General features: G+C 59.6%; 1 protein-coding gene across 2 annotated transcripts in view; it reads right to left on the bottom strand.

Annotated features, from left to right (window-relative positions):
- The window catches only part of SPTBN2 (spectrin beta, non-erythrocytic 2), a 34,582-nt gene that overhangs the window by 8,146 nt on the left and 11,593 nt on the right, over window positions 1-14,843 (bottom strand). For both annotated transcript variants that reach the window (XM_037517493.2, XM_037517492.2), the window contains exons 5-20: window positions 14,265-14,356; window positions 14,033-14,113; window positions 13,705-13,820; window positions 11,894-12,006; window positions 11,563-11,750; window positions 10,506-10,623; window positions 9,859-10,017; window positions 9,352-9,654; window positions 8,259-8,412; window positions 7,167-8,037; window positions 5,663-5,800; window positions 3,944-4,700; window positions 3,316-3,518; window positions 2,934-3,024; window positions 2,565-2,711; window positions 574-837 (exon numbers count right to left, since the gene is read on the bottom strand). In XM_037517493.2, coding sequence (XP_037373390.1) covers window positions 574-837; window positions 2,565-2,711; window positions 2,934-3,024; window positions 3,316-3,518; window positions 3,944-4,700; window positions 5,663-5,800; window positions 7,167-8,037; window positions 8,259-8,412; window positions 9,352-9,654; window positions 9,859-10,017; window positions 10,506-10,623; window positions 11,563-11,750; window positions 11,894-12,006; window positions 13,705-13,820; window positions 14,033-14,113; window positions 14,265-14,356 — 3,795 coding nt within the window. The remainder of the gene's footprint in view (window positions 1-573; window positions 838-2,564; window positions 2,712-2,933; window positions 3,025-3,315; window positions 3,519-3,943; window positions 4,701-5,662; window positions 5,801-7,166; window positions 8,038-8,258; window positions 8,413-9,351; window positions 9,655-9,858; window positions 10,018-10,505; window positions 10,624-11,562; window positions 11,751-11,893; window positions 12,007-13,704; window positions 13,821-14,032; window positions 14,114-14,264; window positions 14,357-14,843) is intronic.

Here is a 14,843-nt window from a genome sequence, read left to right as displayed (position 1 = left end):
ACAACTTCAGACCTGCACTGGCCTGGGAGATGCCATCCAGGGGGCCTATGCCCGCTCCAGGGTGGTCTGAAACTCAGCCTGGGGGCTAGAAGGGCATCCCCTTCCTGCCTCGGGAGCCCCTCTTCAGCCCTAGAGGCAGCAGCTGCTCCCTGTATCTGCGATTCCCATATTGTTTAGAGCAGGGGCCAGTCGACCCAGTACTGTCTGTTTCTGTAAAGTTTTACTGGCACCCACTCTTGCACATATAGTCTCTGGCTGCAATTACTCTACAAAGATAGGGTTGAATAGCGTGACCTCAAACCCCCGCATATTTACTCTCGGTCCCTTTACAGAAAAGGTCCTCGGACACCTGCCTTTTACTCACTAATTCTTCTTTTCACAAAAATTTCAAGTTAGCATGTGGTTCCCTTACACGCGCCTGGAGATTCGGATCCCGTGGCCCACGGAAGGTGCTTTGAAAAATACCAGTGGCCACGCCGTGACGAGGTCTGAGAGCGGCCCCCAGGCCCCCGGGGCGCTGGGCTCCCTCTCGTGTCTCTCCCCACCCCGCTCCCTTTAGAAGCCTCAGCGCACCTGCTGCTTCTTGAGCAGGATGTTGACACTGGTGAGGTCCTTGCCGTAGTCGTCAGAGTGCAGCTGGGCCTGCAGGCTCTCCAGCCAGCTCTCCAGGGCAGAGCAGCTTTGGGCAAACAGCTCGGCTCGGTTGGCATCGAAGAGGCTGCGGGCCTTGGCCTGGGTGGTGCTCTCCAGCTCGTCCCAGCGCTGGTGCAGATCCTCCAGCTTCTCCGACACCAGGGCTTTCAGCTCCGGCTTCTCCAGGGTCAGCTCGCGCCCTTCCTGGACATTGGGATGAAGAAGGTGCAAGTGTCAGAATCAGACATCACACCAACAAGCGCTTCCCAAAGGCTCAGAGTGTCCCGGCCCATGCCGCTGGGCAGGGGCCCAGCACAGGCGAAAAAGGGTCACTAATGCTCTCCCCTTTGCCAGCTCCTGCGCTTGTGGCTGCAGGATCAGCGCGTGGTCTGCGTTATTCACTGGCACTTCATGTCGCTCAGTTCATATCACTTCTTCTGAGCGGTGGCAGCTGAGTCCCGCGGCCAGTCTTTCTGCTTGGACTGTGGTTTCCGGGGCGGGGAGGCAGGGTGGACTCTTGATAAGGGGACGGCCACCCCAGGAGTATCCCTGACCGGGACAGCTGGGACTTGTGCACCGTTCTCGGCACCCTTGGGCTTGGCTGGGACGACTCTGACACCTGCTCTGCACCGTCCCCAGGACGCCCCCTTGGGTGAGGGCCAGATGCCCACTGGGGTAAGTGGCAAAGCAGTCAGCCCTTTGGGACTCCCTTCCCTTCTCATCTCCCCACTGCGTTCTGGCACCGCCTGCAGTGAGTTCCTCCAAACGCTTTGGCTCAGGGTTTGCTTCTGGGGGACACAAGCCGAAGCGCCAACCCAGGCCACCGCACACAGCTGCCAGGACACAGAGCGTCTGTCCGGCTCTGCTCGGTGACTGACACACCTCCAGCAAAGCCGTGCTTCAGTCAGGGCTTGGCGTGACCAGGCCCAGCAGGCTGTTCCCACCTTCCCTTCCTTGGGGCCCATTCGCACACTCTGTGCTCTGTCAGATGGGCTGTCCTTGTTCCCAGGCAGCGCCCCACTTCCCCACCTCTGGCTTCCCGTCCACTCTGTTCTTCTATCTAGAAATATCCCCCCAACATCTCTGCTTGCCCAAGTTGGGGCCCGGAGGCTCCCACTTCTGCCCCGAGAGCCCAGGCTTCAGTGGCCTCGCTTACTGCGCGCGTTATCAGCTGTGGGCGCGTCACCCGCCCTGAGGGAGTCCGCAGCGGGATCACCTGTGGTCTCCCTCGGTGCCTAGCACCATGCGTTGCATGCAAGCACGTTTTTGCTGAACAAATGGAAAAAGAGACTTGCCGGTCTCCTCCTGTCCCCGACACTGGTGCCCTCGGGCAAGAAAGTGCTTTTCACTGCCCGCAGCACCCAGCAGAAGGCTGAGCACATGTCCTGTGGGCCAGGAATACCTGCTGGCCAGAAACAGAGCTACACCTGCACTCAGGTCTTGAGGAAGGGCTGGACAGACCAGATACCAGGAATAGCAAGACTCAAAAGGCAAGAGTTGGCAAACTTGCCCTCAGGCCAAATCTGACCCACTGTATAAAGTTTATTGAAGGCAAGCGAGGCCCACTGGCTTAAGTTCTCTTGGCTCCTTTTGTGCTACAGCAGCAGAGCGGTCACAGCAAAGCCGTGGTCCACACAGTTACCCTCAGAGGGCCCTTCATAGGAGGCTGCTGACGCCCACCAGAGTGCCGGCCTGCCCAGTGCCCAGACTGTTCTTGTGCTGCCACAGCCACAGTCTGGCTCTCTACTAATTTGTACTTCCCCAAACTTCTGGAGTCACTGTCCCCTGACCATGACTCTTCACCTGGGAGGTATGGCACCCGGGGCCCATGATCTCTCACCCTGAAAGGGCCCCAACATGGCGCTAGGACCCTGGCCGGCACAGTGGGGGAGGCGCGGAGGCCGTCCTCTTGCTGCTCTGTCACCGCTCACCTTGTCCACCTTGTCCATCCAGTCCTTGTTGGCAGCCAGCTCAGCCATGAAGGCCTGGTGCTTCTGCCACTTGGTGTGCAGGTTGCGGGCCTCATCGTAGGACACGTCCTGGGCTGTGAGCATCTTCTCATCAATCCAGAGCCTCAGCTGGAAGGAGCCGGGAGCAGGGGTGGACGAGGGCAGAGGCAAGGCAGAGGGCGGGGAGGGGGAGGCAGATGGGGTGGTGGTGAGCCAGGAGAAGTGGTGGACTCGGGGAGGGGCCGGGAGGGGCTCCTGGGACACCCCAGGGGACTCTGTCTAGGCTCCCGGGCCGGGCGTGGTGGGAGATGACCGGGTCGTGCGGCCGGGACGCGGAACAGACAGGCTCACCTCCTGACAGTCTTGTAAGAAATGCTGCTGCTCGCGGTTGTCCCGAAGACGGCCCAAAAGCTGCTGCACGGCTTCTTGATTCTTCTTGTGCCTGGGGGGACAGTCCCTTGTGAAACCCTTGCAAACTCACTGCGACCCTCCAGCTGACCTCGACGCTTCGGTCCTCCTTCCACGGACAATGCCTCCCCCCATGACAACCAGGGTACGTCCCGCTGCCTGCACGCAGGCCCCATTTCAGGCAGGAGTGTGAGGCGGCGCTCCCAGCCGAGGCTCAGTCCCTCCAGGACCACTGGGGAGTCCCTGCCCTCCCATCCTCCACGGTGGAGGGTCTCGGGGTCTCACTCTGCCCTGCTCGGGCCCCGCGTCTGCCCGTCCTCCGTACCGCCTCTCCACGGAGTCGGCCTTCTCCTGGATCTTCTCGGCGTGGATGTTGCCCTGAGACACCAGCTGGCGCCCGGCCTCCAGGAGCCCACGGATCCGCTCCCCGTTGGCCTCCATGGTGCTCATGAAGTCCTCCAGCTTCTTAATGGCGGCGTCCGCCGTCTGGAGCGTCCCCGGCATCTCCGTGTGAGACAAAACATACTCCTGGGTGGGAGGGGAGACGGTGGGTTCACCAAAGCACCCCAACATGCTTAGAGGGGACGTGGAGGCCAGCGGGGGGGGCAAGGTTGCTGGCCGCCTCCGAGGGGGAAGGTGCCTGTGGGGATCTCAGAAAGTCGCGAGGGCTGGGCTGGCGCCCACATCCCGCTCCGCCTAAGACGCGGCGGCCGACTTGGTGTCTCTAACAGTTGTGTGACAAGCTGGGGTTTCTATTCCTTCTTAGGTCAGTTTTGGTAAGTTCTATTGACACCTCTTTTTTTTTTTTTTAAACATTTTCTAGACTTTGTGTCCAGTCCGCTGCCTCAAGTGCCCCACCGGCTGCGGCTCTCCCCGCCCACCGCTCTCCCTCACACCCCTGCGTTCCCTTTCCTCTCTTCCTCCTGCTTGGGGCTTTGTCCCTGGTCTCTCACCTGGCTGCTGAGCACGCCCTCGGCCTGGCGAGCATCCCGCAGGAACCCCTGGAAGCCGTGGGCCTGGGCCAGACGGCCTTGCCGGCTCTCCCACATGCGGCCCAGCTCCTCCCAGCCGGTTCCCAGGGCTTCCAGTCGCTGCCGCAGGAAGAGGCACTGGGGATCGGCCTGGTCCCGGGTCACCTCCTCACCCAGGGCCCGCAGCCGGCTGTACTCGCTCTGGGCTCGCTCCACCTCTCCCCGCAGGGCCGCGTGTTGGGCCAGGAGGGCCTCTGCCTCGGGCAGGGTGGCCGGGCCCTCCTCGGAGGCCACAGCGGTCTGGGTGCGACCCAGCCAGGCCTGGAAGTCATCCAAGCTGCGCAGGAAGTCCTGCAGCCGCCGTGCTTCGCCCAGCGACTCCTCTCGCCGCCGCATGGTGGCCCGCAGGGCCTCCCAGCCGGCCTGCACCTCTCCGAGCCGCGCGTTGATGGCCTGCGCTTGGGCAGGGTGGCCGGCCGCCAGGGCGTTTGCCTCTCGAGTCAGTTCACTGACCCGGGCAGCGATGGCCTCCAGGTCCCGCTCGGTGCCGGCCAGCTTACGCTGTAGTGCCAGCACCCCAGCCAGGTCATTGCCCAGGCCCTGGGTGGACTCGATGACCTTGGTCTTTTCTCTCATCCAGGACTGGGTCTCCGTGCACTCTAAGTGGTAGTTCTGGATGCTTAGGGCTGATGTCAGAGCTGCCTTCTTGCCGTCTGCCAGGGACTGGAATTGCCGCCACCTGAGAGCAGAGGGAGGGCCCAGTGTCTGGACTTGCTCTGCTCCCCTGCCCCCACCAGCTGTATTTGGAAGCGTCTTCCCTACTTCTCTCTCCCTTAGTACGGGCTGCCATGTGCTTCTGCTATTTTACCTATTTATTTTTTAAGATGTTATTTATTTTTGGGCCTCCCCGGTGGCGCAGCAGTTGAGCACTGGGTTGCGAAGCTGCCCGCGGCCTCTGCAGCACCGGTTCGATCCCCGGCTGCACGCCGGCCACCAGAGGAGGGTCCCACATGGCGCGCAGACCTCTCCTGCCGCCCGCTGCTCCCCTCAGCAGTGTACTTCGGTCCTTCTGCCTGCTCTGCTCCCCGCTCTGGCTCTGGTGAATTCTCTCACCCTCCCGCGCTTCTGACTGTACCCAGTGCATGTATAAACAAAACAAACAAACAAACAAATAAATAAATAAAACATGCCAAAAAAAAAAAAAAAAAAAAAGATGTTATTTATTTTTGCGTAGAAGAACTGGGGTGTAGGCCAGAGGTGCGGCAGGTGTGTGTGTGTGTGTGTGTGTGTGTGTGTGTGAGAAAGAGGATTCACCAGAGACAGAATGGGGAGCACAACAGGTGGACCCACTGAAATACACTGCTGTGAGGAGCAGCTGGGTGTCAGGAGAGGTCTTCTGCACCATGTGGGTATCTCCCTGGCTGGGGATCAGACTCAGGTCATGGTGATAGTGCTGAGCCTTAACCCCTAGGCCCCCAGGAAAGCCCTCTCACTTCTGCTGTTTCAAAGAGGCTGCTCCCTGTCACTCTCCTTTGACTCTTTCTAGAATAACCCTTGGCCAGGAATGCCCCTTTTCAGACTTCTTTTATTATCACCCCCAGACCACATTCCTTCCTCATTTTAGGCTCCAGTTCTCATGCTATGGAGCCCTCTTCCAGGCCCAGTCATCTCCTGCACCCTCTCTCCCTGCCCCCACCCTACCTGTGGTTGAGCTGCTTCTGGGTGTCCACGATGCTGTCCTTGCTTGGGGGCTTGGCCTTCAGCAGCTGCTCTGCAATGTCGTTCACTGCAGTGATGCGAGCCGCGAGAGCGTTCATTTCTGGCTCCAGGGTCTCAAACCTGGAAGAGTTGGGCATGAATGGAGGCTGCTCCTGCATGCCCAGGAGCTCTCAGTCCACAGGAGGCGCCTCTGTGCCTCCTGCCTAGGAGGTGCGCATTAGCTGTGGATCAAGGGGCACCTCCGGGCCCCTCCAAAATGAGAGGAGAAGTGATCATCTCTTGAGTCGCTCAAAAAGACAGTGAAAGTTGGAGGGCAGGAATGGCCCTGGGCACTAGGACCACCCTCGAGCAGAACCGCTCTCCTTCTGGGCTTTACACCTTGCGAGCCGACCTGGGTCTTGCCCACCTGCGTGTGTTAAGAAGTGAGCTGATAACCAAAAATACTTAAGTGGTGACAGATGCTGATACAGTGAAGTGTGACTTCCCTCAGGACATCACACAGTCTGACAGAGCAGGGTCTGCAAATGTTTTCTGCCAAGGGTCAGATTGTAAATATTTTAGGCTTTGCAGGTCTCATGGCCTCTGGCACATGCTCTATTGTTCTCAGGTAAAAAGCAGCCGTGGACACTATGTAAATGAGGACCATGGCTCTGTTCCAATAAAGCTTTATTTACAAAAGCAGGCAGCAGTCTGGATTTGGCCCAAGGGTTGTGGTTTGCCGGCCCTGTCAAAGGATGTCTTGGAAACTAAAAATCTTTAAGTCCATTTTTAAAACCAGCAAGGAATTTAACTATAGAGTAGACCCTCGGTGACATCAAGGAGTCGCTCATTCTGTGCTGTGTGACAGTGGCATGGTGGGGCCATAAGAAAACTCCTCTCTAATGATTATAAAATTCTGTTTCTGTAAATAAAGCTACTTCATGAGTGGCTCACCAGTGTCTCTGCCCAAGAAGTTTATAACATCAAAGTCACGCAATGAAAAACTCTTTCTCAGGGACCAGCCCCTTACCACATCACGAGATAATACGAAATACCAACTCTGGGACAAAGGCAATAAAAACCTCTTTTTACAAAATAAAAAAGAATAAAATAAAAAATACTTTTCTGTGTTTGAGAATACGTCCTCATATTTCTTAAAGGACAAATCCTATAGTCCATAAAAGTGAAATAATATTGGGAATAATATTGGGAATTTGCCTTTTAAAAGCAAAATCAATCAAGTGGAGCAAGATAGGGACAATGATTGAGTCTGGGTGATGGGCATACAGGAGTTTGCTGCATAAGGTTTTCTACTTTTGAGTTTGTTAAACATTTTTTTTAAACAAAACCCAGACAACTATTAAGACTCAAAGGGATATAGCAGGAGCGAGGCGTTTGTGGCGGGACCGGCAATACAAACTCCCCACCAGGACTGCCTTCCCCCCCCACCCCCACCTCCGCTGGTGCCCCAGCTCGCAAGGCCACTCCCGGGAGCCTGCAGACCTACCTTTGCTGCACCACCTCCAGGTCCTCCAGGCGCTCGGGCAGGGCCAGCCCGTTGAGCCACTTTTCCTTCTCTTCCACCCAGAGCCCGCAGGCCCCGGCCTCGCTGAGCATGGTGTACAGCGTCAGGGCCGCCTCCAGGGCCCGTGCCCGCTCGCCTGCCCGGGCCTGCAGCTCCTCATAGTGCCGCTCCAGGGTGGGCACCCGGCCCTGCACTTCCGGGGTCCGGCTCAGCGCAGGAGGCAGGGCCGCGGCCTGTTCCCTCAGGGCGTCCAGGGTTGGTCGGTGGCCGCGGATCTCCTCCTCCAGGGCCCGGTGCTGGCGGGCCAGAGCCTGGGTAGAGAACTCATCATGCCCGAGCTCAGGGCTGGACACCAGGCGCAGAGCGTCCACCAGCCAGGCTTCCATGTCATTCGCGTCTGCCTGGAACTGGTAGAGGCTGGCGGCCTGGGCGAGCTGCTGGGCGCGCTCCTCCGCCAGGGCCTCCAGCCGCTCCCACTGGGCTTGCAGCTCGGCGGCGCGGGCAGAGGCCTGGCCTGCCCCAGGGTGGCCCTCGGCCACTAACTGCTGGCCCTGCTCCAGGGTGAGCTTCAAGGGCCCCAGTCGGCCACTCATCTCGCCTCGCAGGGCTGTGTGCTTGTTGAGCAGGCGGAGGACGCCGGTCAGGTCCCGGCCAGTGTCGGCGGAGGCCAGCAGGTGCTGCTGCTCCCGCACCCAGGCCTCTGTCTCGCCCACCTCCCAGAGGAATCGCCAGAGACGCCGGGACTCCTCCAGGCGGGCCCGCCGCGTAGCTGCCAGCTCACACAGCGCCTCGTAGTTCTGCTCCAGGGCGGCCACCCGCTCCGACACCAGCTGCGGGTCACAGGGCTTGTACTCTGAAAAGTCACAGAGTCAGCGCTGGGAACCAGCCCCGGGCCTACAGCGCTAACCTCCCGCTGCCCGCCCACCCGGGCTGTGAATCCGCCCCTACAGGCAAGGTCACCCACCATCCATCCATCTTCTTTCCTGCTCCTGGCAGGCAGCAGGCTCGCTGCTTCTGCTCTTCGCCTTCTCCTGCCTGGCCCCTCCCTTTCCAGATCCGTCCCCCAGTCTTCACCTTTCCCAGAGTCGCAGAAGCGCAGCGCAGAGGCGCTGACCGCCCGCACCCTCTCGGCCTGCACGGCGATGTCGGCCTCCACCAGCTCGTGCAGCTGCAGCAGGTCCTCCACTCCGGCCAGGTGCTTGCCCAGGTCCTGAGACTGCAGCCGGCCCTGCGGCACACGCGGCATGCGGAGCCCGTCCAGCCGCCCGCCCCTCCAGGCGGCCCTTTCAGCCCCTCCCGCGCATGTGCCGACCTCGCTCTGTTCTGGATCAAGTGCACCTTCTTTGGGCGGCCCCAGGTAAGCACGCTGCTCCCGTCTGTCAGCCCTCACCCGTACGCAGTCACACCCGATCCAGCCTGGTGCCCGCCCCTGCACACCCAGTTCCCAGCTGCGGTGCCCTCCCTCCCTACCCTGGCCCTGGAATCTGCTCTGACCTATTGCCAGGGGCCCAGAACCACGGCCACCCGCCATCATCAGGGCCAGTTCCCAGCACCCTGCGATCCTACGCTTCTCTCCAGACCCGTCCTCATCCCCACCTCTGCCTAGGCCACCTCTTGGCTCCCACGCTGGCTGCCCACAGCACTCCTTCACATAGCAGGCAAAGCAACCCTTTTCAAAAACAAGGCGAGATTGCATTTCTCCCCCGTGAAAACGCATCACTTCCAATGCTTCGTGTTACCTGAATAAAATCCAGGTTCCTAGAGCAGGCCTACAAGGCCCTACGTGAGCGGCTGCTCCCTCCCTCTCCTCCTGCTGGCCCCTGCGTGGCCCTGCAGCCCCAGGGCCTGGGCCTACTGGCCCTTCTGCCCAGGAGCTTCTCCCCTCATCTCTCCCTGGGTGGGCTCTCTGCCCGTTCTCTCTCAGCTTCAACAGCCTCCTCTGTGGCCTTCTGGGAGCACGCACCAGCCCCAGCTCCCTCGCAGGCGTGGTGCGCCCTCTTGTTTATTGAGGGGTCCCTGGGCTTTATTGTCAGTCTCCCACTGGCAGGTGAGCCCCATGAGGACAGGACCCGTTGGCTCTGTTCCCCTGTACAGAGACCAGCCGAGAAAACGTACCCCCGGAGGCCCCCACAGTGCCCGCTCACCCTCACCCGCTGTCCCCCTGTACCTTCATCTCTTCCATCCAGTCCATGAGGTAGAGCAGGTCCTGAAACACCTTCTGCACCTCCAGGTTGAGGAGGAGCCGCTCCCGCCGGGCGGCCACCATCTCCCGCAGGAAGTCCCAGAGCCGGGCCACGTTGTGCTGCCGCGCGGCGATGCGCTTGATGTCATGGTAGCGCTCGGCGGCCAGCTCGGCGGCCACGGCGTCCACCGCCTGCACCCGGCCGCTGTAGGCCACGATGTCGGTCTCGATGGCCTCGTGCTTCCGCACCGCTGCCTCCACCGCTGCCAGCTCCAGCCCAAAGTTGTCCTGGGTTGGAGGGGAGGTTGGATGGGCGGCCCTGAGCTCCCTCCAGGGCCGTCCCACCTGTCTCACCCACCCCAGCCCCTGGCCCCCGGTTCCTGGGTTTCTTAGTCTTCGTGTATGCACGATGGCTCTAGTCTCATTAGCTCCCCACCCCGCAGGGCCGTTTCTCCCCACCAGCTCGGATAGGCCAAGAACCCCCAGTTCTACCTGGGACACGAGGCGCTGGTTCTCGCTAAGCCAGGTCTCCCGCATGGCGGCCTTGCGGTCAAAGCGGGCGGCCAGCTGCTCCAGCTTCTCCTGGCGGATCAGCTCAGTGCGCAGGGCCAGCTCGCGCTCGTGCTCTGCTTTCTCCAGCCGCTCCCAGGCCTGTGAGGCGGGGACAGGGTGAGCCGATGGCCAGGGCGCTGGCTCAGGAAGCGAGGCTGGGGAGGGGTGCTGGGCAGGCGGTGAGTCGAGGGCAGCTCGGTCTAGTGGGTCTGGGGAATGTGGGCGGATGCCCGCCTGGATCCGGACGCGTGAGAAACGGGTGCCAGGAGTGCCATGAACCATGCGGCCAGGACCGAGGGGGCGGGCAGCCGTGGAAACCACTGGACCTGCCCGCGGCAGCAGGATCCTGGTAAACCTCGTTCCTCTTATCACAGGCAGAAAAAGCCAAAGTAGGGGTGTGAGTTGGGGGTGGGCCACTGAAGCGGATAAGGGCCCCGGGGTTTAATTTTATGTCAACTGTGGCAGAGAGAGAGAGTGGGGAGAGGATGTGTGGGTCGGGTCACCCCGGGGAAGGGTGTGGACAGCCAGAAGTGGAAGGGGCCAGAGCTGGGGGCTGGGGATACTGCGGGGCAGCAGGGGCTGTGGACCTTGTTGATGTCAGAGATGAGGCGGCCCTCGCGGGGGGTGTAGACCTTCTGGTTGTTGGCCCGCAGCTTGCTCTGGATGGTGAAGAGCAGCACCTCCAAGTTCCCTTTCTCGGTGAACCTGAGGCAAGAGATCAGGCTGGGTCAGAGCCAAAAGTCACTTGGGGACACAGGGACTTGTGCCCCATGTTGCGTTTCTTCTCATGCAAGCAACACGTGCCTGCTGTGCGGAAGCCGGGAAAGCAGGCAGACCCTATGCCGAGACCACTCCCCCTGCCCCACCCCACGCCACCAGTCACCCGCGGCACTTTTGTCACCGCCACGGGGACGTCTGTGGAGGGCTCCCTCCCTCCATGTTGCCAGGGCCTTCTCTATACTGACTCCTGGCTCCTGCGGCCATCTGTATTCTCTTTTACCCGTTTTCCAGATGAGAAAACTGAGGCACAGAGAGGCTTAGCCCGACAGCTGAGAGGCAGGGCCAGGAGCTGGGCTCGGGTCTCGTGCCCCGGACACTGAGTCCTTTGCTCTCCGCTGTCCAGGAGGGGCTGTGCTGTGGCCCTCTCCTTCCCTTATTTTTCATGAGTGTCTTTTCATGTCACAAGTGCCTTCCTGGAATGTTATTTTCAGTGGCTGTCCTGTGCCTGATTTTTTCTTTTACCAAGGTCACCTTGGGGACGTCCTTGAGGCTATGTCTGTTCCATGCCAACAAGAGGCCTTTCTGAGTCAAGGGGCACACCTCAAGTCGTTCCCTGGAATGCACAGGAACAGGTGTTTTCTGGCTTAAGTGTTGGTTTGGGAGCTGGAGCCTGTGACGAGACCCTGTGGCCAGCCACGACCCGCCTGTCAGGTCCCTCCTGCCCTCAGCAATCCTTTCCACAGCATGGTTTTCTTTTAAAGGCTAATCTTTTCAAAAATTTATCTTGGACCGGCTCCTGGTGCTTTGAGCTGGGGAAATGTGTCCCCGCTGCATTCATGAACTGCCAAACCTCCCCCTAAGGGCCGCCCCGCTCGGCTTCCTCTGGCGTGGGCCCGGCTGCGGCAGGCCGTGGCCAGCACCTACTTGGGCGGCTTCTCCACGGTGCGGTAGGAATTGAAGGACTGAAGCTGGTTCTGGACCCCGCTCAAGGAGTTGGCCAGCTGCCGGTCGTTGAGGGTCACGATGGTCTGCTCGATCCACTGCAGCAGCTCGGAGGCCAGGGACTCGTATTTCTCCACCAGGCGCTCGGCTTCCATGGCGTGGTCCAGCACCTGCCAGACAGGGCCGTGGGGGCTCTGGCCATGGGGCCCCTGGCCCAGGCCTGCACCCCACCCTGCGCCAGCTTTAGGGGAGTAAGACCCGTAGGCTGGGCCTCCTCTGGCCTTTGTGACCACTGCCCTGTGGAGACGGGTACCTTGCCGATTCTTTTGCCTTCCACAGCCAGGGCCTTCATCTTGGAGAAGTAGTGGTAGTAAGTGGCCACATACGTGATGATCGACTTCTCATCTGGTTGGTCCACGTTCACATCTGAGACAAAGAGCCACTGGGTGAGGCAGAGATCAGAAACTCCCCCTCGCCTGCAACTTGACTCCCCCTATCCCCAAGACACCCCCAGCCCTCCAAGGCAGACATTTTCCAGGGCAAAAATGGCCAATAAACCAATCGGATTTAGAAGGCACTGAGAAGCCAGCCTTTCTCTTTCCCTCCTAGAAACAAGCAGAGAGAAAAAAAAATCCCAGAAGCTTAAGGGGGCTTTTACACAGTGCTCCCAGCAGAAACCAAAATGAGCAATTTGGGGAAGAAAGGCAGGAAAAGAAACAGCAACCCATTTGGGAGTGAGCTTGTGTTCGTGGGCTGGAAGGCGCAAAGAAGTCAGCTGGCTCAGGGCAGCAAGATGGAAGGGGCTCACAAGCCCCCCTACCCGGGATGTTCAGAGCCACGGGTTTGTGAGCCCCAGTGGCCGGGACCAAGGCCGGGTCCCAGGGCATCTCGGGGTATAGTCCTGGCTACTTCTAACCTCAGTCCCCAGGTGCAGCTGTGGGCCCTGTAGCCAAATGAATCAGCTTCCACCACGAGGTCTCTGACTTGAAATCTCTGGGTTCTCTTAATGATGGCCTTGTCCCTACGGGAAGGCTGGGGGCTGGAAGCCCTGCCACTATCTCTGGGAACCCCCAGGCCAACAGAGGCCTTTGAAATCATCTGGCAGAGCCACAGACACTGAGCTGCATGTAATGATCTTTATCACAGCCGTGCCTCTCAGCGGCTCTCCGAGGAACCTTGTCTTTGGCCTACTGCCACCATGAGTTAGCTGTTTGTCATTCTAAACTAAGTGGAAAAGGAGCTACAGGTGGGATGGAAACCAGGCGAAGATAACCAAGATTCACGTCTGCCCAGTGAGTTAAAGGAGGGGTGGTTCCTGCAGGGAAGCTGCCCTGTCCGTCCCCCCACTTCCCTGCTGCACCGACTGGCTCTGCTCTCCCGGGAGGTGGCTGAGGAGTCAGGCCACCTAGAATCACTCCCAGTCCCACGGCCGCACGACCTTGGGGAAGCTGCTGAAGCTTTATGGGCCTCTCCTCCTCCCATAAACCGAGGACTGAAAGCACGCTGATTTCAAAGGTGGCATCATGAGGCCTAAGTTAATTAAAGCCTGGCAAGTGCGGTGCCAGGCACAAAGGCAGATCCCAGCGGCCAGTCTCATCAGCATTAAGATCAGAACCACAGCAGGATCAGCTGACTGTAAGGATGGTGCTTGGAGAGACATCAAGGTCGTGTAGCTTAATTTAGAACCCCAGGATTTGGGCAGAGGAATGCCCTCACAGAGCATGTGAAGCAACATTCCCATTTCAGAGACGGGGAAACTGAGCCACGCAGAGGCCAAGACCTGGCTGGAAGTTGTAGCCCTACCCATGGTGGGTCGGGCTAGAGCCCCAGCTCAGGGCATTCTGCCACAAGGCTGCCTTTCTTCCTGCAGCTTTTTTGCAAAAGCAGTAAAATTTGCAGACCATAAAATTCACCCTTCTAAAGGATACAGTCCAGGGGTTTTGGCATATTCACAAGGCTGCCCAGCCTTCACCACTGTCTTGTTCCCAGCCATTTTCATCCTCCCCCCAGGAATCCCCACATTCACCAGCAGTTACACCCCATTCTCCCCACCCTCGGCTCCTGGCACCCCACATCTGCCTCCTGTCTTCTCCCACGGCCTCTTTTTGACACGGCTCTGCCTACCTTCAGGATCCAGCAGCTTCGTCAGGCCTAGCTCCTTCTCAGCCACGTTGAAAGCATTCTGCAGGTTGTAGTGAGCGTTACACTTCTTCAGGGACTCGAAGTCCAGCAGGTCTGGCCTGGGGGACGGGGGTACATTGAGAAGGGGTCAGGTGAGATGAGACTCTTACGAGGAAAAGTAAAGCCACTCAGTTCTTTATCCCTAAGTCCCCACCTCCAACTCCATCTTGTCCAGAACAAGCCTTCCCAAACCCTTACCCACTGCTCTGCCCCCCCCATTTAAGCTCTCAATGCAGCGAGGCGCCCCGCCCACCATGGCCACCTCACGCACCGGTGTTTGTGCACGATGGCGTTGAAGGCCAGCCCATCTCTCCAGCTGGTGGTGAAGTTATTCACGTTGACGTTGGGGTACCTGTAGCACAGAGCAGGATGACAGTGAGTGGGGCCAGCTCCAGGGAGGAGGGACACCCGTCTCAGCCCCCTGCTGGCAGAAAAGGGGTGTGCCCAGGGCCCGCAGCTCTGTGCCCCGGGCCTCCCTGCAGGGCCTGGCCCGGCCGCCTCACCCCGCCGTCTTCATCTGGCACCACAGCAGCAAGGCGTCCTTGGCTGACTTCTTCTCCTTGTTGTCTTCTGTTTCCACGCTGATGTCTTGGATCTAGCAGGGAAGGAAGCTGGTACTCAGCCCTTGCCAGGGGCTCGGGTGATCAGGGATATGGGGCTGTCTGGACGCCTGCATGGGGTGTAGGGACAGCCCCTGGGGACCTTCCATCCTGGGTGAGTGAGCACGGAACACCAGGGATTTGAGGCAGGGAGGTGGGCACGCAGTTGGAGTGGAAGCCCTCAGGGAAGGGTGCGCCGGGGTGGGGAGCAGCAGCGCCGCAAGCACATGTTTTTTTCTGAGCATCGAGTTTCAAAGTTGAAGCTGACAGAGCTGGCTCAGGGCTGAGGGGAGCTGGTGTTGGGGGGTGGGGAGAGCTCTTGTGGCGTTGGGACACGGGCCTGGCTGTGCTCAGGGTGTAAGAAGGTGGCTGTTCTTTTGAGGGAGTCCAGCAGAATCGAGGCAGAGGAGGGGGCTGCCGACAAGACCCCAAAGGCAGTTCTCAAACTCTTTGTAGGAGGGACTGGTCTGTAAAACCCCTAGT

The sequence above is a fragment of the Talpa occidentalis genome, unplaced genomic scaffold (assembly GCF_014898055.3).
Source record: "Talpa occidentalis isolate TD23 unplaced genomic scaffold, MPIMG_talOcc4v2.1 talOcc4.17, whole genome shotgun sequence".
Taxonomy (NCBI): Eukaryota; Metazoa; Chordata; class Mammalia; order Eulipotyphla; family Talpidae; genus Talpa; species Talpa occidentalis.
This window is presented reverse-complemented; position numbering and strand designations above follow the sequence as displayed.